The 15,576-nt window shown below is 37.8% G+C and overlaps 1 protein-coding gene across 1 annotated transcript in view; it reads left to right on the top strand.

The window, feature by feature from the left end:
* Positions 1 to 15,576, top strand: part of GABRA3 (gamma-aminobutyric acid type A receptor subunit alpha3) — a 269,861-nt gene that overhangs the window by 158,574 nt on the left and 95,711 nt on the right. The window contains exon 4 of the mRNA XM_016947548.3: positions 2,018 to 2,085. Within this exon, the coding sequence (XP_016803037.1) occupies positions 2,018 to 2,085 (68 nt within the window). The remainder of the gene's footprint in view (positions 1 to 2,017; positions 2,086 to 15,576) is intronic.

Below are 15,576 nucleotides of genomic sequence, written 5' to 3'. Positions count from 1 at the left end.
TCTCAAAATGGGAATGTTTATGGATGAGTGTAGTGGCCTTGAGTATATTGAACACATAAATGCCTGAGTAGGGGCACAATATATTAAGCCTAAGGAATGGTTCTGGAAAGTGAGAAATCAACGAGAGCTAAAATACATTTGGGCCAAAACTCAGGTCTGGATGAGTACAGCTAATATGGTACAGATGGAGTAGATGTGTTCCCTACCTTTCCGTGAGAGAAAAGAAATAGCACCATAAACTGCAGTAGCCAGCTCTATTATAGACATACATCAAGTCTTGTGTAGGCTTTACTCCTGTTAGCTGTGTTACTAGTGTGCTCAATTCAGGTCAGCTATGCTGGGCTGGAGTGAGACTTGTTTGGTTTACTGTAATCTTGAGGTGTCTGGTAGGCTGAAATGGGCTTTGCAAGGCTGGGATAGCCTGCCTTAGCTCATGCTCTATTTGAGGTACGCTGGAATGGGTAGGCTAACTGGGCTGCAGTGGGGTTAAGTAGGGCTGACAGAAGCAGGAAAACAAAAACTCAGTAGTGGAAAAACTTCACTTCTCTGGGTAGCTGCTGTTCTGGATGTATATATACTTCTATAACTTATATACTATACTATACTTATAGTATATAAGTATATAACTTATTTATAACTTATAAGTATATTTATAACTAACTTATAAGTATATAACTTGTTTATATACTATAAACTTCACTTCTCTGGGTAGCTGCTGTTCTGGATGTTTTTGTCTCCCCACAATCTGTATGCTGAAATTTATAGTACTAAGTACTATAAATACTTAGTACTATAGTATTAAGTATAGTACTAAGTACTGTGTAGTATATAAGTACTATATAGTACTTAATACTATAGTATTAAGATAGTACTAAGCAGTGAGGCCTTTAGAAGGCTATTAGGTCAGGAGGGCTCCACCCTCATGATTGGGATTAGTGCTCTTATAAAAGAAGCTTGAGCAAGCTCCCTAGCCCCTTCCATCATGTGAGGACATAGAAGGCACCATCTATGAGGAGTGGACCCTCACCAGACATTGAACCTGCTGGTGCCTTGATCTAAGACTTCCCAGACTCCAGAACTGTGAGCAATGAATTTATGTTCTTTATAAATTACCCAGTCTAAGGTATTTTGTTGTAACAGCCTGAATGGACTAAGACAGTATTAATTTCCAATTTGGCAAATATGTGGCGTGTGATGAGATTAATCCATTCATGCAAAACTTGATGTTTAGTGAGCACCATCTGAGTAATAAACCTTTCAGAAGCTCTTGGGTTAGGTGGGAAGATTGACAAGTAAAACAAATGGTTGCAATGAAGGAAAATAAATGCAAAGAGTGTATCAAATGATATCAGTTATCTCCAAATATGGGACAATTAACCCCCCCAAAAATTATTTCTCATTCATGCAAAGTCTATTGTGGATCCAGGCAACTCTCCAGGGCAATGGTCCTCCATATATTAGCTCATCATTCCAGACTTTTTCAATTTTATGGTAGCACCACACCAATGTGTGTTTTTACGATCATCATGGCATGGAGGGTCTTGCATTAGACATTAATTGTTCCAGCCATGAGAGACACATATTACTTTCTCCCACATCCAGAACCATTCCTATTGCCCCTCTATATTTTAAAAAGGCAGGGGAGTGGAAGCACAATCATCCTGTGTTCCTAGAAGTGGAAGAGTGTTGGATATTGCAACATTTGTAACCTACTACAGGTAAGGGTAAGCCCAGTGAGAACTCAGCTCTTGTGAATGTCAGGGATCTCTAAGGGCCCTATCTAAGCTTTGTTGTTTTGGTATTATGCTGTCATTTTCAATGATACTAAAGGGATAGACTTTGCGTCTGTACCTAGCATGTTCCCTGTGAAGAGATAGCACAGATGAGAAGTTTTTGAGGGGTTTTCCTTTCTCAGAAGTAGTAAGTTGGCTGTCATTCAGAGTACTGCACTGGACTCTCTCTGAGCTAAGACAAAAGCCTTTCCTGACATTCTGCTTTTCTACTTTCTTTCACGCAGATGCAGTGACTGAAGTGAAGACTGACATCTACGTGACCAGTTTTGGCCCTGTGTCAGACACTGACATGGTAAGTTCTTGCAAAGGTAAATGTAAAAGAGGATGCACTAGACCAAAGAAAATAAATTGGAGCTTTCCTAAGGCAGGGCCTTGTAGCTATATTCTAAGGAGTGGTCTTTTCTCATATGAATTTCCTACCCTCGCCACCCTACGTTTAGCCAAATCCATCTTTGCCCTGCTCTCCCCACCTATTCACATATAATGTATATACCCCTTTCAGGAGTGCCCTTATCTTTCTCCCACGACACATCTTTCAAAAGTTTGTTTGGTTCCCTATCCTTAGTTAAAGCTTCCCTGACTTCTCCCTTCACACTCTGCTGGCACCACACATATTGGTACAGGTAGGTCATATGAGGAGAGAATTGTGGTGGGGATTCTCAGTAAAGCAGCTGGTGGTGTCATCCAAGAAGTCTGTTCCTTGTAACTGGGCTTCATCCACTAGGGACATGGACTGGCCAGAATGATACAAACAGTTTGGAGAAAGAATCTAAATCACTTCTGAAAACTATTCTTTGTACAGATTTGGGCATGGAGAGAGCTTCATTGTAGACTCAAAATATAGAGCAGGGCACAGCAGAACAAGCAAGGGAGTGGCCCCTTTTCTCACCATTATCCATTGTATTTAAAACAAAGAGTACAGTGGAGAGTTGAAGCAGAAGGCCTCACTCAAATAGATACCCTATCGATATATACTGAGTATCAAATATTCAATTGAATAATTATGATTTAGAGACACAAAAAAGCTATTATCTGCTTTGTATACCTGGCCATTATTAGATGCTCAATAAGTTTTTGTTGAATGACTGACTTTGTGTTGCAAGTAAAAATCCTAGTATCAGGGAAAATATGTTTGAAGATAATGACATGCCCATGTTCACTATTTAGAGTTTTTTTCTGTGTGTCTATTTTCAGTGGGACTACTACTTGGCAGGGGACAAAGCTTCTTTCCGCCTGTTGGACTAACACAAACAGTTGTGTAGGGAAGTGGTAGAGGTTTTCTTATAGGTAATGCAGAGCCATTGGGTGGATTTTGTTAGGACAGTAAAAATATATGTGTTGTTTTGGAATGATTGATCTGGTGATCTGTGCAGGATGGAGTACAAAGGGGAAAAGGCTGGAGCCTGAGAGTTGATTTAGGCCCGTTGATTTTACCTGACTCTTCAATCAGGTGCAAGCTCTATGAGTCAATTGGAAAAGCTGGCTAGTTCTCAGGAGAAGAAATCATCAGTATGTGAATGTTTGGAAGGCCAGGCATGGGTAAAGGAGAGGTCTGAACCTTGTCTTTCAAGTGTAGAGTAAAGAGAAGGGTACATTAGACTTCCTTTGAACTCCTCAAGGGCAAGTACCAAGTCTCCATGGCTTCCCTGGCACTTAACAGCATTTGACACACAGGGAGAGCTCATTAAGGGGTATGTATGATATGAGGAATGGAGGAGATGGCTCTCTCTTAGGGACAGCAAGAAAGCCTGTATGTCTCCACTGCCCTCTGTCAACTTGTTGACTAGTAATTCCCACAGGCATGTGTTAAAATCCAGGCATGTGTTAACATTGTTGCCAGTTGGTCGTTCAACAAGTACTCCTTACGAGCCCAACTATGCATTAAAGGCTCTAGGAAGCCCTATATTCAGAGATCTCACAGCCCATCAGAGACAACCATACTCACCAGGTGTATGTAGCTCTTTTTCTATTGTTAGGAATTAAATTAGGATATTTATAAAAGGATAAATGAAGTGACTCTTCACACACACATACACTCACTCATTTTCATTCATGCACCAACAACCACAAATAACATTCAGACAAATATACATACACATAACAAATACATATAGGGTACACAGCCCACACACTATTCTAGGCATTCTATAGAAACACATATGCAAACAGATACCTAAACCCAGGCATACCAGAGAAGGACACATACAGTCCCTGTTCCAACCAGCTCCTCACTCTGCTGCTTCCTCACCATAGCAGGCGTGTATGGGTGTGTCCAGGCTCTGGAGACGTTTCTAACAATTGGGACTTTCTGTCTATGTCTCTTGAAGTTTCATGTTATAATTTGCTTGTTTGTTTTTATTCCTCATTATTTTGCTGAAGCAACAGAATGGCACCTTCCTGATAGAGAGGGCAGACTTTGGTCAAATGAATTTCACATTATTTTTAGCCGCATGTCCATCCAGTCACAAGGCAGAATAGCTACAATCATTCTGGCTAAAAAGCATATTTCGGGTGTTTTGAGAAATGTTTTTTTTTTTCTGTGCGACTAAGTAGACTGTTCAATTGATCCCAGGGCCAGGGATGCATTTGGGTAAAGCTTTAGGCAGTCTTCTGACTTTGGCAACTAGTTTCACCAAGAACCCAGGCTCCCCTGAGACCACAGACTACTTGGAAAAGTTGATGAAAATTTGGGCTGCCTGGGTTCTTGGCTCATTTCCAGGAAAAGAGGGCGTTTTGGTCCAAAATACTTTCCTAAGGAAATAGAGGCAGTCTTTTGTTCACAAAGGGGGAAAATTACGCTGCCACTTTGAACATTGACACACCACGACCCATAATATTTTACACCCATTACGTTCCTTGGCCAAACACTGGCCCTTACAGACACAGCTTCTAAGCTTTTTTGACAAAAGCTCCATGAAGGTATAAGCCATGTCTGTTTTGTTCATCTCAATACCATAAATGTCTGACTCAGTGTTTGGTACATGGCAAACTCCCAACTTTTTATTAAGTGCAAGAATAAATGAGAAGGAACAAATCAAATTTGAGGGAAAAATAATGACTGTCTTCCTCCACTTAGCTGAAAAATTTTCAAAGACAGAAAACATGTCAGGGACATCTCTGGTTCTCCAGCATTTAGCACAGAACCTGACAGAGGTCCTCTGTATGTGTTTGTTGAGATGAAATTAAACATTAGTGGCAAGCCCTGCAGATAAAGAGTGAAAATAGCTTTCCTCAGGAGACATTAGTGATTATTAAGACTGGTGAGTCAATGATTGATGATTCCAAGCTTCAGCTACTAGGTTTGGTGGCTTCTCCATTCATGAATATAAGGAACTATGACAGTAGGGAACTGAGCAAAGATGAAAGCTAAACAGTGGTAGATGTTTCTAAGGAGAAAGTCAGAGGGAAAAAAAAGAAATTTAATTTAGAGTACAAGAGATCAGTTGGAAAATGGTTGCCCTGGCAGTTTCACAGGCTTGTGGTGAGGCTGGTGTTATTCATTTGCAACAAATTGAGCTTGCTGGTCACACAAAGCATCATAGCTCCTCAGTGGTAATGCCAATCCTGTGTCCATGATCTCCTAGGAGAGAAACAGAACAAAGAAGACTATCCCAATTTGAGTGAACTGGGGCCATGCAACCTTCTATAATTATCTATTATTAGGAGAGTTTAGACCATTTTCTCCATCAGATGTATAGGAAGAGGGTGGAAATGGCAATAAGAGAAAGGTTGCAAAGAATTAGAATGCAGAGACAGTGAGCAAGTGGCTTAGGAATATCATTCTAGGCATATTGTCAGTCACTGGAAAGGAAAGCAGAAAAGTAACAGCTGAGAAAAACATTGCTGCTCTTCTATCTGGTCCAAATTCCCTTCTGACTTAGCTTCCATCCTAGCTCTCAAGATCCTAAGGCTCCAGGCACTGCTCCACCTTCTCTTCTAGTCCCTGAGCATGTCAGAGGTGCAGGAACCCAGGGTCCCATGGTATGTAATCAACAAATATTTGTCTGAACTATACCAAGAAAACTAATGAGAAAATAAAGAGGGAGAAGAGGAGTAATGTTAGGAGAGTCAGGGAGATAATAACTGGGAAACTTAAAATGCCAATTTTAGGTATTATTAACCTCACCCTTTCCCCAGGAATACTTTGCTTAGATCCCACTAGGTGCCAGCTAGTGCCACTAGTGTCAGCTGCCACAGAGAAATTTCCTAGGATATACAGTGGACAATCAGGTAATGGTGCAAGTATACAATACAATGAAAGAACTAACCATCTAGCTTAATGAGAAAAACAAAATGGAATCCTGGGAAATAAGAACACAGAAAAAGACATTATAGTAATAATTCTAGACAACAGATTCAGATAACATACATTCTGATATGACAACTGCTTATGAAAATTATGCCATTATCCTAGTATCCAAACACCATGGAGAAAAAAAATTGTGTTAATTAAAAGGAGAATAGCACAGGGATCTCTTTCCTGGTGGCAGTAGAATTGAAATTATTGTACCTGTTTTCTCTCTAGTACTAGAAAAAGTAGCTATGTCTACTTCAAACTCTCCCTTACTGGCAGTCTGAGGCACAGACTGGATGAAAACCTTTTTCTATTTTAGGCTGTCAATTTCTCTGTGTAGAGAAAAAATAGATATGATCATCCAACTTTTTAAAATCTTAAAAATGAGTCAAATGTCTTTATATGGCATATTATCTAAAAAATAATATTTAAAGATACAAGCAAAATTACCTGTGTACCTTACCCTGATACCATTTCCCTGTTTCCCTCCCTCCTCAAAGATATTCACAACCGTGAAGTTGCTTTTGTCTTTTTGTCATTTATATGCATACTTTATAAATAAGAATGTGTATATCACATACATTCACAAATAACAAATAGTGGCTTTTGTGTTTTGAAACTTTTATATAAAACTTATCCATAGCATGTGTATCATTATACAACTTATTTTTTACCAAGTATTAAAAACTCTACTTTTTTGTGTATTTTACTCTAATTCATTTATTTTAACTATCAAAGATTATTACATTGTATGAATATGTGGTCATACATTCATCCATTCTCTTGTTAATGTGCATTTGCGCTGTTTCCTTTTTTGGCTATTAAAAAGCAGTAATACAACAAACATTCTTGTACACATATTTTTGTGAACATTTTTTAGTTTCTTTAGGGTGTGTACCTAAAGATAAAATTTGTGGTTTGTTAGGGCTTGCACATTTTTAACTTTTTTCAGTTTAGGGCCAAATACTCTTGTGATGAATCATATCAATGTATAATCTCAATAGCAGTGTATGAGAGCTCAATTTCTCTGCACTTTTGCTAATGCTTCGTATTGTCATACTTTATTTTTGACACTGTGATGGGTATAACATGGTATCTAATTTATTTTGTTTGGATTTTTCTGATTACCTTTGATGTTTAAGCATCTTTTTATATGTTTAGTGGTCAATCTGTACTACTAAAGACAAGATGGCTTTGCCACCACCTGCATCAGCAAAAGTATAAACTCTAGGCAACCTTGTTTCTTCATATTGCCACTTTTGTATTAAAGTTTCCTGTGGGCTGTGTGTGTGTGTGTGTGTGTGTGTGTGTTTAATAATGAATGTATTTGAAATTTTGTAACTCTTCCTTTGGCCTGTATTAAGATGATTGCATGAATTTTCTCCTCTAATCTGTTAATGTTATTAATTACATCAATAGATTTCCTAATATTAGACCATCTTTTCATTCCTTAAAAAAATCGGATTTTACAGAGAGGTATTCCTTTTTATACACGTTTTAGTTAGGTTTACTATTATTTTATTATTAGTATTTGTATGTGTGTTCATAAGTATTCCCAAATTAACTGTCTCTCATTCATATCTAGCCATCTATATCTATCCTATAAATATATATATAAATAATTTATTTACAGGATATAAATATATTTATTTATTTATTTATTTTGAGACGGAATCTCACTCTGTTGTCCAGGCAGGAGTGCAGTTGCACGATCTCGACTCACTGCAACTTCTGCCTCCCAGGTTCAAGCGATTCTCCTGCCTCAGCCTCCCCAGTAGCTAGGATTACAGGCACGCGCCACCACACCTGGCTAATTTTTGTATTTTTAGTAGAGACAAGGTTTCACCATGTTGGCCAGGCTGGCTCATCTCGAACTCCTGATCTTGTGATCTGCCTGCCTTGGCCTCCCAAAGTGCTGGGATTACAGGCATGAGCCACCACAGCCAGCCCTATTTATTTTATATTTAAAATAAAGATGTAAATATATATTTTATATTTAAAAGAAAGATGTAAATATATATTTTATATTTAAAATAAAGATGTAAATATATATTTTATATTTAAAAGAAAGATGTAAATATATATTTTATATTTAAAAGAAAGATGTAAATATATATTTTATATTTAAAAGAAAGATGTAAATATATATTTTATATTTAAAATAAATATGAAATATATATTTTATGTTTAAAATAAATATGTAAATATATATTTTATGTTTAAAATAAAGATGTAAATATATACTTTATGTTTAAAATAAATATGTAAATATATATTTTATATTTAAAATAAAGATGTAAATATATATTTTATATTTAAAATAAAGATGTAAATATATATTTTATATTTAAAAGAAAGATGTATATATTTTATATTTAAAAGAAAGATGTAAATATATATTTTATATTTAAAATAAATATGAAATATATATTTTATGTTTAAAATAAATATGTAAATATATACTTTATGTTTAAAATAAATATGTAAATATATACTTTATGTTTAAAATAAATATGTAAATATATACTTTATGTTTAAAATAAATATGTAAATATATACTTTATGTTTAAAATAAATATGTAAATATATACTTTATGTTTAAAATAAATATGTAAATATATACTTTATGTTTAAAATAAATATGTAAATATATATTTTATGTTTAAAATAAATATGTAAATATATATTTTATGTTTAAAATAAATATGTAATATATATTTTATGTTTAAATTAATATATGATAAATGTATACATTTATTATATATGAATATATTTCTATAAATATATTCATATCCTATAAATAAATATATATGTAAAACATATGCCACACACACCCCAACGTAGAAAAAAATAGTGTAATTGGGCTCCATGTACCCATATTCTTACCCCTACCCATAACAATTCTCCCTGTCTCGTTTTCTCAATTAAACTTATCAAAATTTTCTATATCATTAGTGTTTTCAAAGTAACCTTTTTTTGTTTTGTTCATCATCTGTATTATTTATTTTTGTTTTCTGTTTCACTGATTTGTGCTCTTATCTGGATCATCTCTTTCTTTACTTTCCTTGGGGTATTCTGTGGTCCTTTTGGTTTCCTGAGGTATATTAACTTATTGGTTTTCCTCTTCCTTAAAGGCTATCTTTAAGCCATCTTTATGAATATCAGTTTCCCTCCAAGCACCACTTTAAGAGCCACAAACAAGATTTCATATGTAAACATTTTCACTATTGTTCACTTCTAAAGATTTTCAAATAATCTTTAAGGTGTCTTTTTTGTTTCTTGAAATTTTTTTAGTGTTTTTCAATTTCCAACTATAAAACTTTTTGTTATTGATTCTTAATTTAATGCCTCAGATTGAAAGAGAATGATCTGTAGGATGTAAAACCTTTTTGTGTTTCTTGAGATTTGTCCTATGTCTTAGCACGTGGTCATTTTTTTTTGTCGGGGGTGGGGTGGGAAGTAAATATGCTGTGTGTGTTTTACTAAGTGTTAAGTAGATAAGTTAATGAGTGTTTATTAGCTCATCCTTACCAACTGGGTTGTTCTAATTTTTTAAACTTACAAATTAGTGGTCTGATTGGTCTTTCACTTATCGTGAGTCTAAAGGTTTGTTGATTTTTCCTTGTAATTCAATTTTTTGCAGTAGATATTTTGAGTACCTGTTATTAAAACATACAAAGTTAGAGTTAGTTTTTCCACTCAAGATACTCCATTTGTTAGTGTAATGATATTTTGTCTCAAAGAGGATTTTTAATATGCCCTTTTGTCTGTACTTTACAGCTCTACCTTTATGACTTTCCTACACGTATTTGTCCATCACAGTACTTTCAAACCTTCTGTGTTTTTACGTCTTCAGATGTGTCTCTTGTATGTACATAGCATATAGCCACATTGTGTTTCCTTCAGTAATATTTATTTATTTTACTTATAGAGGTAAAATAATACATATACACTTTACCATCTTTACCATTTTGAGTGTACAGTTCAGTGGCAATAAATATCTTTTGTTCTTTTTGTCCTGTAATCCGTCCTCCCTACTACCCTTCCCCTGCTCTACTAATCATCATTCTATTCTCTATCTTCATTAGCTCAAACTTTTTAGCTCCTACATACAAGTGAGAATATGCAATATTTGTCTTTCTGTGATTATCTTATTTTACATAACGTAATGACCTGCAGTTCCATCCAAGTTTCTGCAAATGGCAGGATTTCATTATACTTAAGGCTGAATAGTATTTCATTACATATACATACCATATTTTCTTTATGCATTCATCCATTGGTGGGCACTTAGCTCAATGCCATATTTTGGCTATTGTGAATAGTGCTGCAATCAACATGGGAGGGCAGGTAGCTCTTGGACATATTGATTTCCTTTCTTTTTGATATGTACCCAGTAGTGGATTTGCAGGATCATATGGTAGTTCTATCTTTAATATTTTGAGGAATCTCCATACTGTTCTCCATAGTGGTTATACTAATTTACATTTCCACCAACAGTGTATAAGCTTTCCCTTTTATCGCATCCTTGCAAGCATCTGTAATTGCCTGTCTTTCAGATAAAAGCCATTTTCACTGAGATGAGGTGCTATCTCGTTGTGGTTTTGTTTCGCATTTCCCTGATGATTAGTGATGTTGAGCATTTTTCATATACCTGTTGGGCATTTGTATGTCTTCTTTAGAAAAATGTCTATTCAGATCTTTTGCCCATTTTAAAACAGGATTATTTATTTATTTATATTTTCTGTTGAGTTGTTTGAGCGGCTTATATCTTCTGGTTGTTAATCCCTTGTCAGATGGTGTATTAGTCCATTCTCCTGCTGCTATAAAGAACTGCCCAAGATTGGGTAACTTATAAAGCAAAAAGTTTTAATTGACTCACAGTTCCGCATGACTGGGGAAGCCTCAGGAAACTTAAATCAAAGCAGAAGGGAAAGCAAGCACATCCCCCTTCACATGGTTGCAGGGACAGAAGTGCTAAGCAAAGGGGGAAAATCCCCTTATAAAACCATCAAATCTCATGAGAACTCACTCACTATCATGAGAACAGCATGAGGATACCTGACCCCCGATTCAATTTCCTCCCACCAGTTCCCTCCCACCACATGTGGGGATTATGGAAACTACAATTCAAAATGAGATTCGGATGGAGACACAGCCATACCATATCATTTCACCCCTGGCCCCTCCCAAATCTTATGTCCTCACATTTCAAAACACAATCATGCCTTTCCAACAGTCCCCCAAATTCTTAACTCATTCCAGCATTAACTCAAAAGTCCAAATCCAAAGTCTCATCTGAGACAAGGCAAGTCCTTTCCACCTACGAGCCTGTAAAATTGAAAGCAAGTTAGTTACTTTCTAGATACAATGGGGATACAGGCGCTGGATAAATACATCCATTCCAAATGGGAGAAATTGGCCAAATTGGCTACAGGCCCCATGCATGTCCAAAATCCAATAGGGCAGTCATTAAATCTTAAAGTTCCAAAATGATCTCCTTTGAATTCATGTCTCACATCTAGGTCATGCCGATGCAAGAGGTGGGCTCCCACAGCCTTGGGCATCTCCACCCTTATGGCTTTGCAGGGTACAGTTCCCCTCCCAGCTGCTTTCACAGGCTGGCATCGAGTGCCTGCAGCTTTTCCATGTGTGTGATGTAAGCTGTCCATGGATCTACCGTTCTGGGGTCTGCAGGATGCTGGCTCTCTTCTCACAGCTCCACTAGGCAGTGCCCCAGTGGGGACCTGTGTGTGGGATCTAACTCGATCATTCCCCTTTCACACTGCCCTAACACAGATTCTCCATGAGGGCTCTACCCCTGCAGCAAACTTCTGCCTGGACATCCAGGAGTTTCCATATATCCTCTGAAATCTAGACAGAGGTTCCCAAACCTCAATTATTGACTTCTGTGCACCCGTAGGCTCAACATCACATGGAAACTGCCAAGGCTTGGGGGCTGCACCCTCCAAAGCAATGGCCCGAGCTATACATTGGCCCTTTTTAGACACAGCTGGAGTGGCTGGGATGCAGGGCACCAAGTCCTGAGACTGCATACAGCAGAGGAGCCCTGGACCTGGTCCAGGAAACCATTTTTCCCTCATAGGCCTCTGGGCCTGTGATGGGAGGGGCTGCCACAAAGGTCTCTGATATGCCCCGGAAATATTTTCCCCATTGTCTTGGCAATTAGCATTCGATTCATCCTTCCTCATTACTTACACAAATTTCTGCAGCCAGCTTGAATTTCTCCCCAGAAAATGGGTTTTTCTTTTCTATCACATTTTCAGGCTGAAAGTTTTCCAATCTTCTACACTCTGCTTCCTCTTGAACACTTTGCTGCTTAGAAATTTCTTCTGCCAGATACACTAAATCATCTTTCTCAAGTTCAAAGTTCCACAGATCTCTAGGGCAGGGGAAAAATGCCACCAGTCTCTTTGCTAAAGCATAGCAAGAATTATCTTTATTCCAGTTCCCCCCAAGTTTCTCAACCCCATCTGAGACCATATCAGTCTGGACTTTATTGTCCATATCATCATCAGCATTTTGGTCCAAGCCATTCAAGAAGTCTCTAGGAGGCCAGGTGCATTTGCTCATGCCTGTAATCCCAGCACTTTGGGAGGCCTAGGCGGGTGTATCACCTGAAGTCAGGAGTTCTAGACCAGCTTGGACAACATGGTGCAAACATGTCTCTACTAAAAATACAATAATTAGCCAGGCATGGTAGCAGGTGCCTGTAATCTCAGCTACTCTTGGGGGCCGAGGCAGGAGAATCGCTTGAACCCGGGAGGCAGAGATTGCAGTGAGCCGAGTTTGCACCATCGCACTCCAGCCTGGGGGACAAAAGCGAGGCTTTCTCTCAAAAAAAAAAAAAAAAAAGTCTCTAGGAAGATCCAAACATTCCCACATGTTCCTGTCTTCTCAGCCCTCCAAGTCTCCAGGAAGTTTCAAAGTTTCCCACATTTTCCTGTCTTTTTTTTTTTTTTAAGTTGGAATCTCACTCTGTCGCCCAGGCTGAAGTGTAGTGATGCGTTCTTGGCTCACTGCACCCTTTGCCTCCTGGGTTCAAGTGATTCTCCTACCTCAGCCTCCCAAGTAGCTGGGATTACAGGCATTTGCCACCGTGCCTGGCTAATTTTTGTATTTTTAGTAGAGACGGGGTTTCACCACGTTGGCCAGGCTGGTCTTGAACTCCTGACCTCAAGTGATCCACTGGCCTCAGCCTCCCAAAGTGCTGGGATTACAGGTGTGAGCCACTGCACTTGGCCTTTCTGACTTCTTCTGAGCCCTCCAAGCTGTTCCACCTTCTGCCTGTTATCCAGTCCCAAAGTTGCTTCCAGATTTTCAGGTATACTTACAGCAGCACCCTACTACCTCCTGGTACTAAGGTACTGTATTAGTCGGTTCTCACACTGCCATAAAGAACTGCCTAAGACTGTGTAATTTATAAAGGAAAGAGGTTTAATTGACTCACAGTTCAGCATGCCTGGGGAGGCCTCAGGAAACTTACAATAATGGCAGATGGGGAAGCAAACACATCCTTCTTCACATGGTGGCAGAAGAGAGAAGTGTCAAGTAAAGGGGGGGAAAGCCTCTTATAAAACCATCAGATCTCACTCACTCACTATGACAAGAACAGCATGAGGGTAACTGCCACTGTAATTCAATTACCTCCCACTGGGTCCCTCCCACGACACATGGGGATTATGGGAAATACATTTCAAGATGAGATTTGGGTGGGGACACAGCCAAACCATATCGTATGGATATTTTGCAAATATTTCCTCCTGTTCTGTGGGTTGTCTCTTCACTTTGTGAAGATTGTTTCATTTTCTTTGCAGAAGCTTTTGAACTTGATGTAATCCACTTGTCAATTTTTACTTTGGTTGCCCATGCTTTTGAGTCTTACACAAAACATCTGTACCCAGGCCAGTATCATGGAGCATTTCCGCAATGTTTTCTTCCAGTAGTTTCATAATTTTAAGTCTTAAATTTAAGTCTTCAATCCATTTTGATTTTATTATTGTGTGTGATGAGAGATAGGGGATGAGTTTATTTCTTCCACATATGGGTTATTCTGTTTTCCCAGCACTATTTACTAATGAGACTTTCCTTCCCCTATTGTATGTTCTTGTTGCCTTTGTTGGAGATGAATTTTCTGTAAATGTGTGGATTTATATCTGGGTTCTCCATTCTGTTCCATTAGTCTATGTATCTCTGTTTATGCCAGCACCATGATGTGGTTTTTTTTTTTAGTATTGCTTTACAGTAAGTTTTGAAGTCAGATACTGTGATGCCTCAGGCTTTGTTCTGTTTGCTCAGGATTGCTTTGGTTATTCAAGGCCTTTTGTTATTCTACATAAATTTTAGGATTCGTCTTTTTTTTTCTGTGGAGAATGTCATTGGTATTTTTTGTAGGGATCGCATTGATTTGTAAGTTGCTTTGTGTAATATTGTCATTTTAACAATATCAATTCTGTCAATCAATGAGTGTGGTATATCTTTCCATTTTTTGTGCCCCTTCAATTCCTTTCATCAGTTTTTAAATTTCCTTGTATTGATCTTTCTATTTTGAGTTAGATTGATTTTTAGGTATTTTGCATTTTTTGCAGTTATTGTAAATGGGATTGCCTTCTTGATTTGTCTGACATTGGCATATATAAATGTTACTGTTTTTGAATGTTGATTTCATATCCTGCAACTTTATGGAATTCATTTATCAGTACTAACAATTTTTTGTTGGAGTCTTTAGGTATTTCTAGGTATAAGATCATATTATCTGCAAATGATGCTCCATAGGCAACAAAACAAGTCTGAACAATTTCAAGGAAATAGAATTTATATCATGTATCTTTTCTGTCCACAATGGAATAAAACTAGAAATCAGAAACAAGATGAACTTTGTAAACTACACAAACACATGGAAATTAAAGAACATGTTCCTGAATGACCAATAAGCCAATGAAAAAATTAAGTAGTAAATTTAAGACCAGGCACAGTGGCTCATGCCTGCAATCTCAGCACTTTGGGTGGTCCAGGCACACCGATCCCTTGAGTTCAAGACCAGCCTGGGCAACATCACAAAACCTCATCTCTACACAAAAAGTACAAAAATTAGCCAGGTGTGGTGACATGCACCTATAGTCTCAGCTACTTGGGAGGCTGAGGTGGGAGGATCACTTGAGCCCAGAAGATTGAGGCTGCAGTGAGCCATGTTCATGCCACTGCATTCCAGCCTGGGTGACAAAGTGAAACCCCGTCTCAAAGCAAAGTGTATTAGTCCATTCTTATGCTGCTAATAAAGACATACCCAAGAATGGGTAATTTATAAAGGAAAGAGGTTTAATGGACTCACAGTTACACATGGCTAGACGGCCTCATAATCCTGGTGGTAGACAAAGGAAGAGCAAAGGGACATCTTACATGGTGGCAGGGAAGAGGGCATGTGCAGGGGCACTCCCCTTTATAAAACCATCTTATCTCATGAAACGT

The sequence above is a fragment of the Pan troglodytes genome, chromosome X (genome assembly GCF_028858775.2).
Source record: "Pan troglodytes isolate AG18354 chromosome X, NHGRI_mPanTro3-v2.0_pri, whole genome shotgun sequence".
Taxonomy (NCBI): domain Eukaryota; kingdom Metazoa; phylum Chordata; class Mammalia; order Primates; family Hominidae; genus Pan; species Pan troglodytes.
This window is presented reverse-complemented; position numbering and strand designations above follow the sequence as displayed.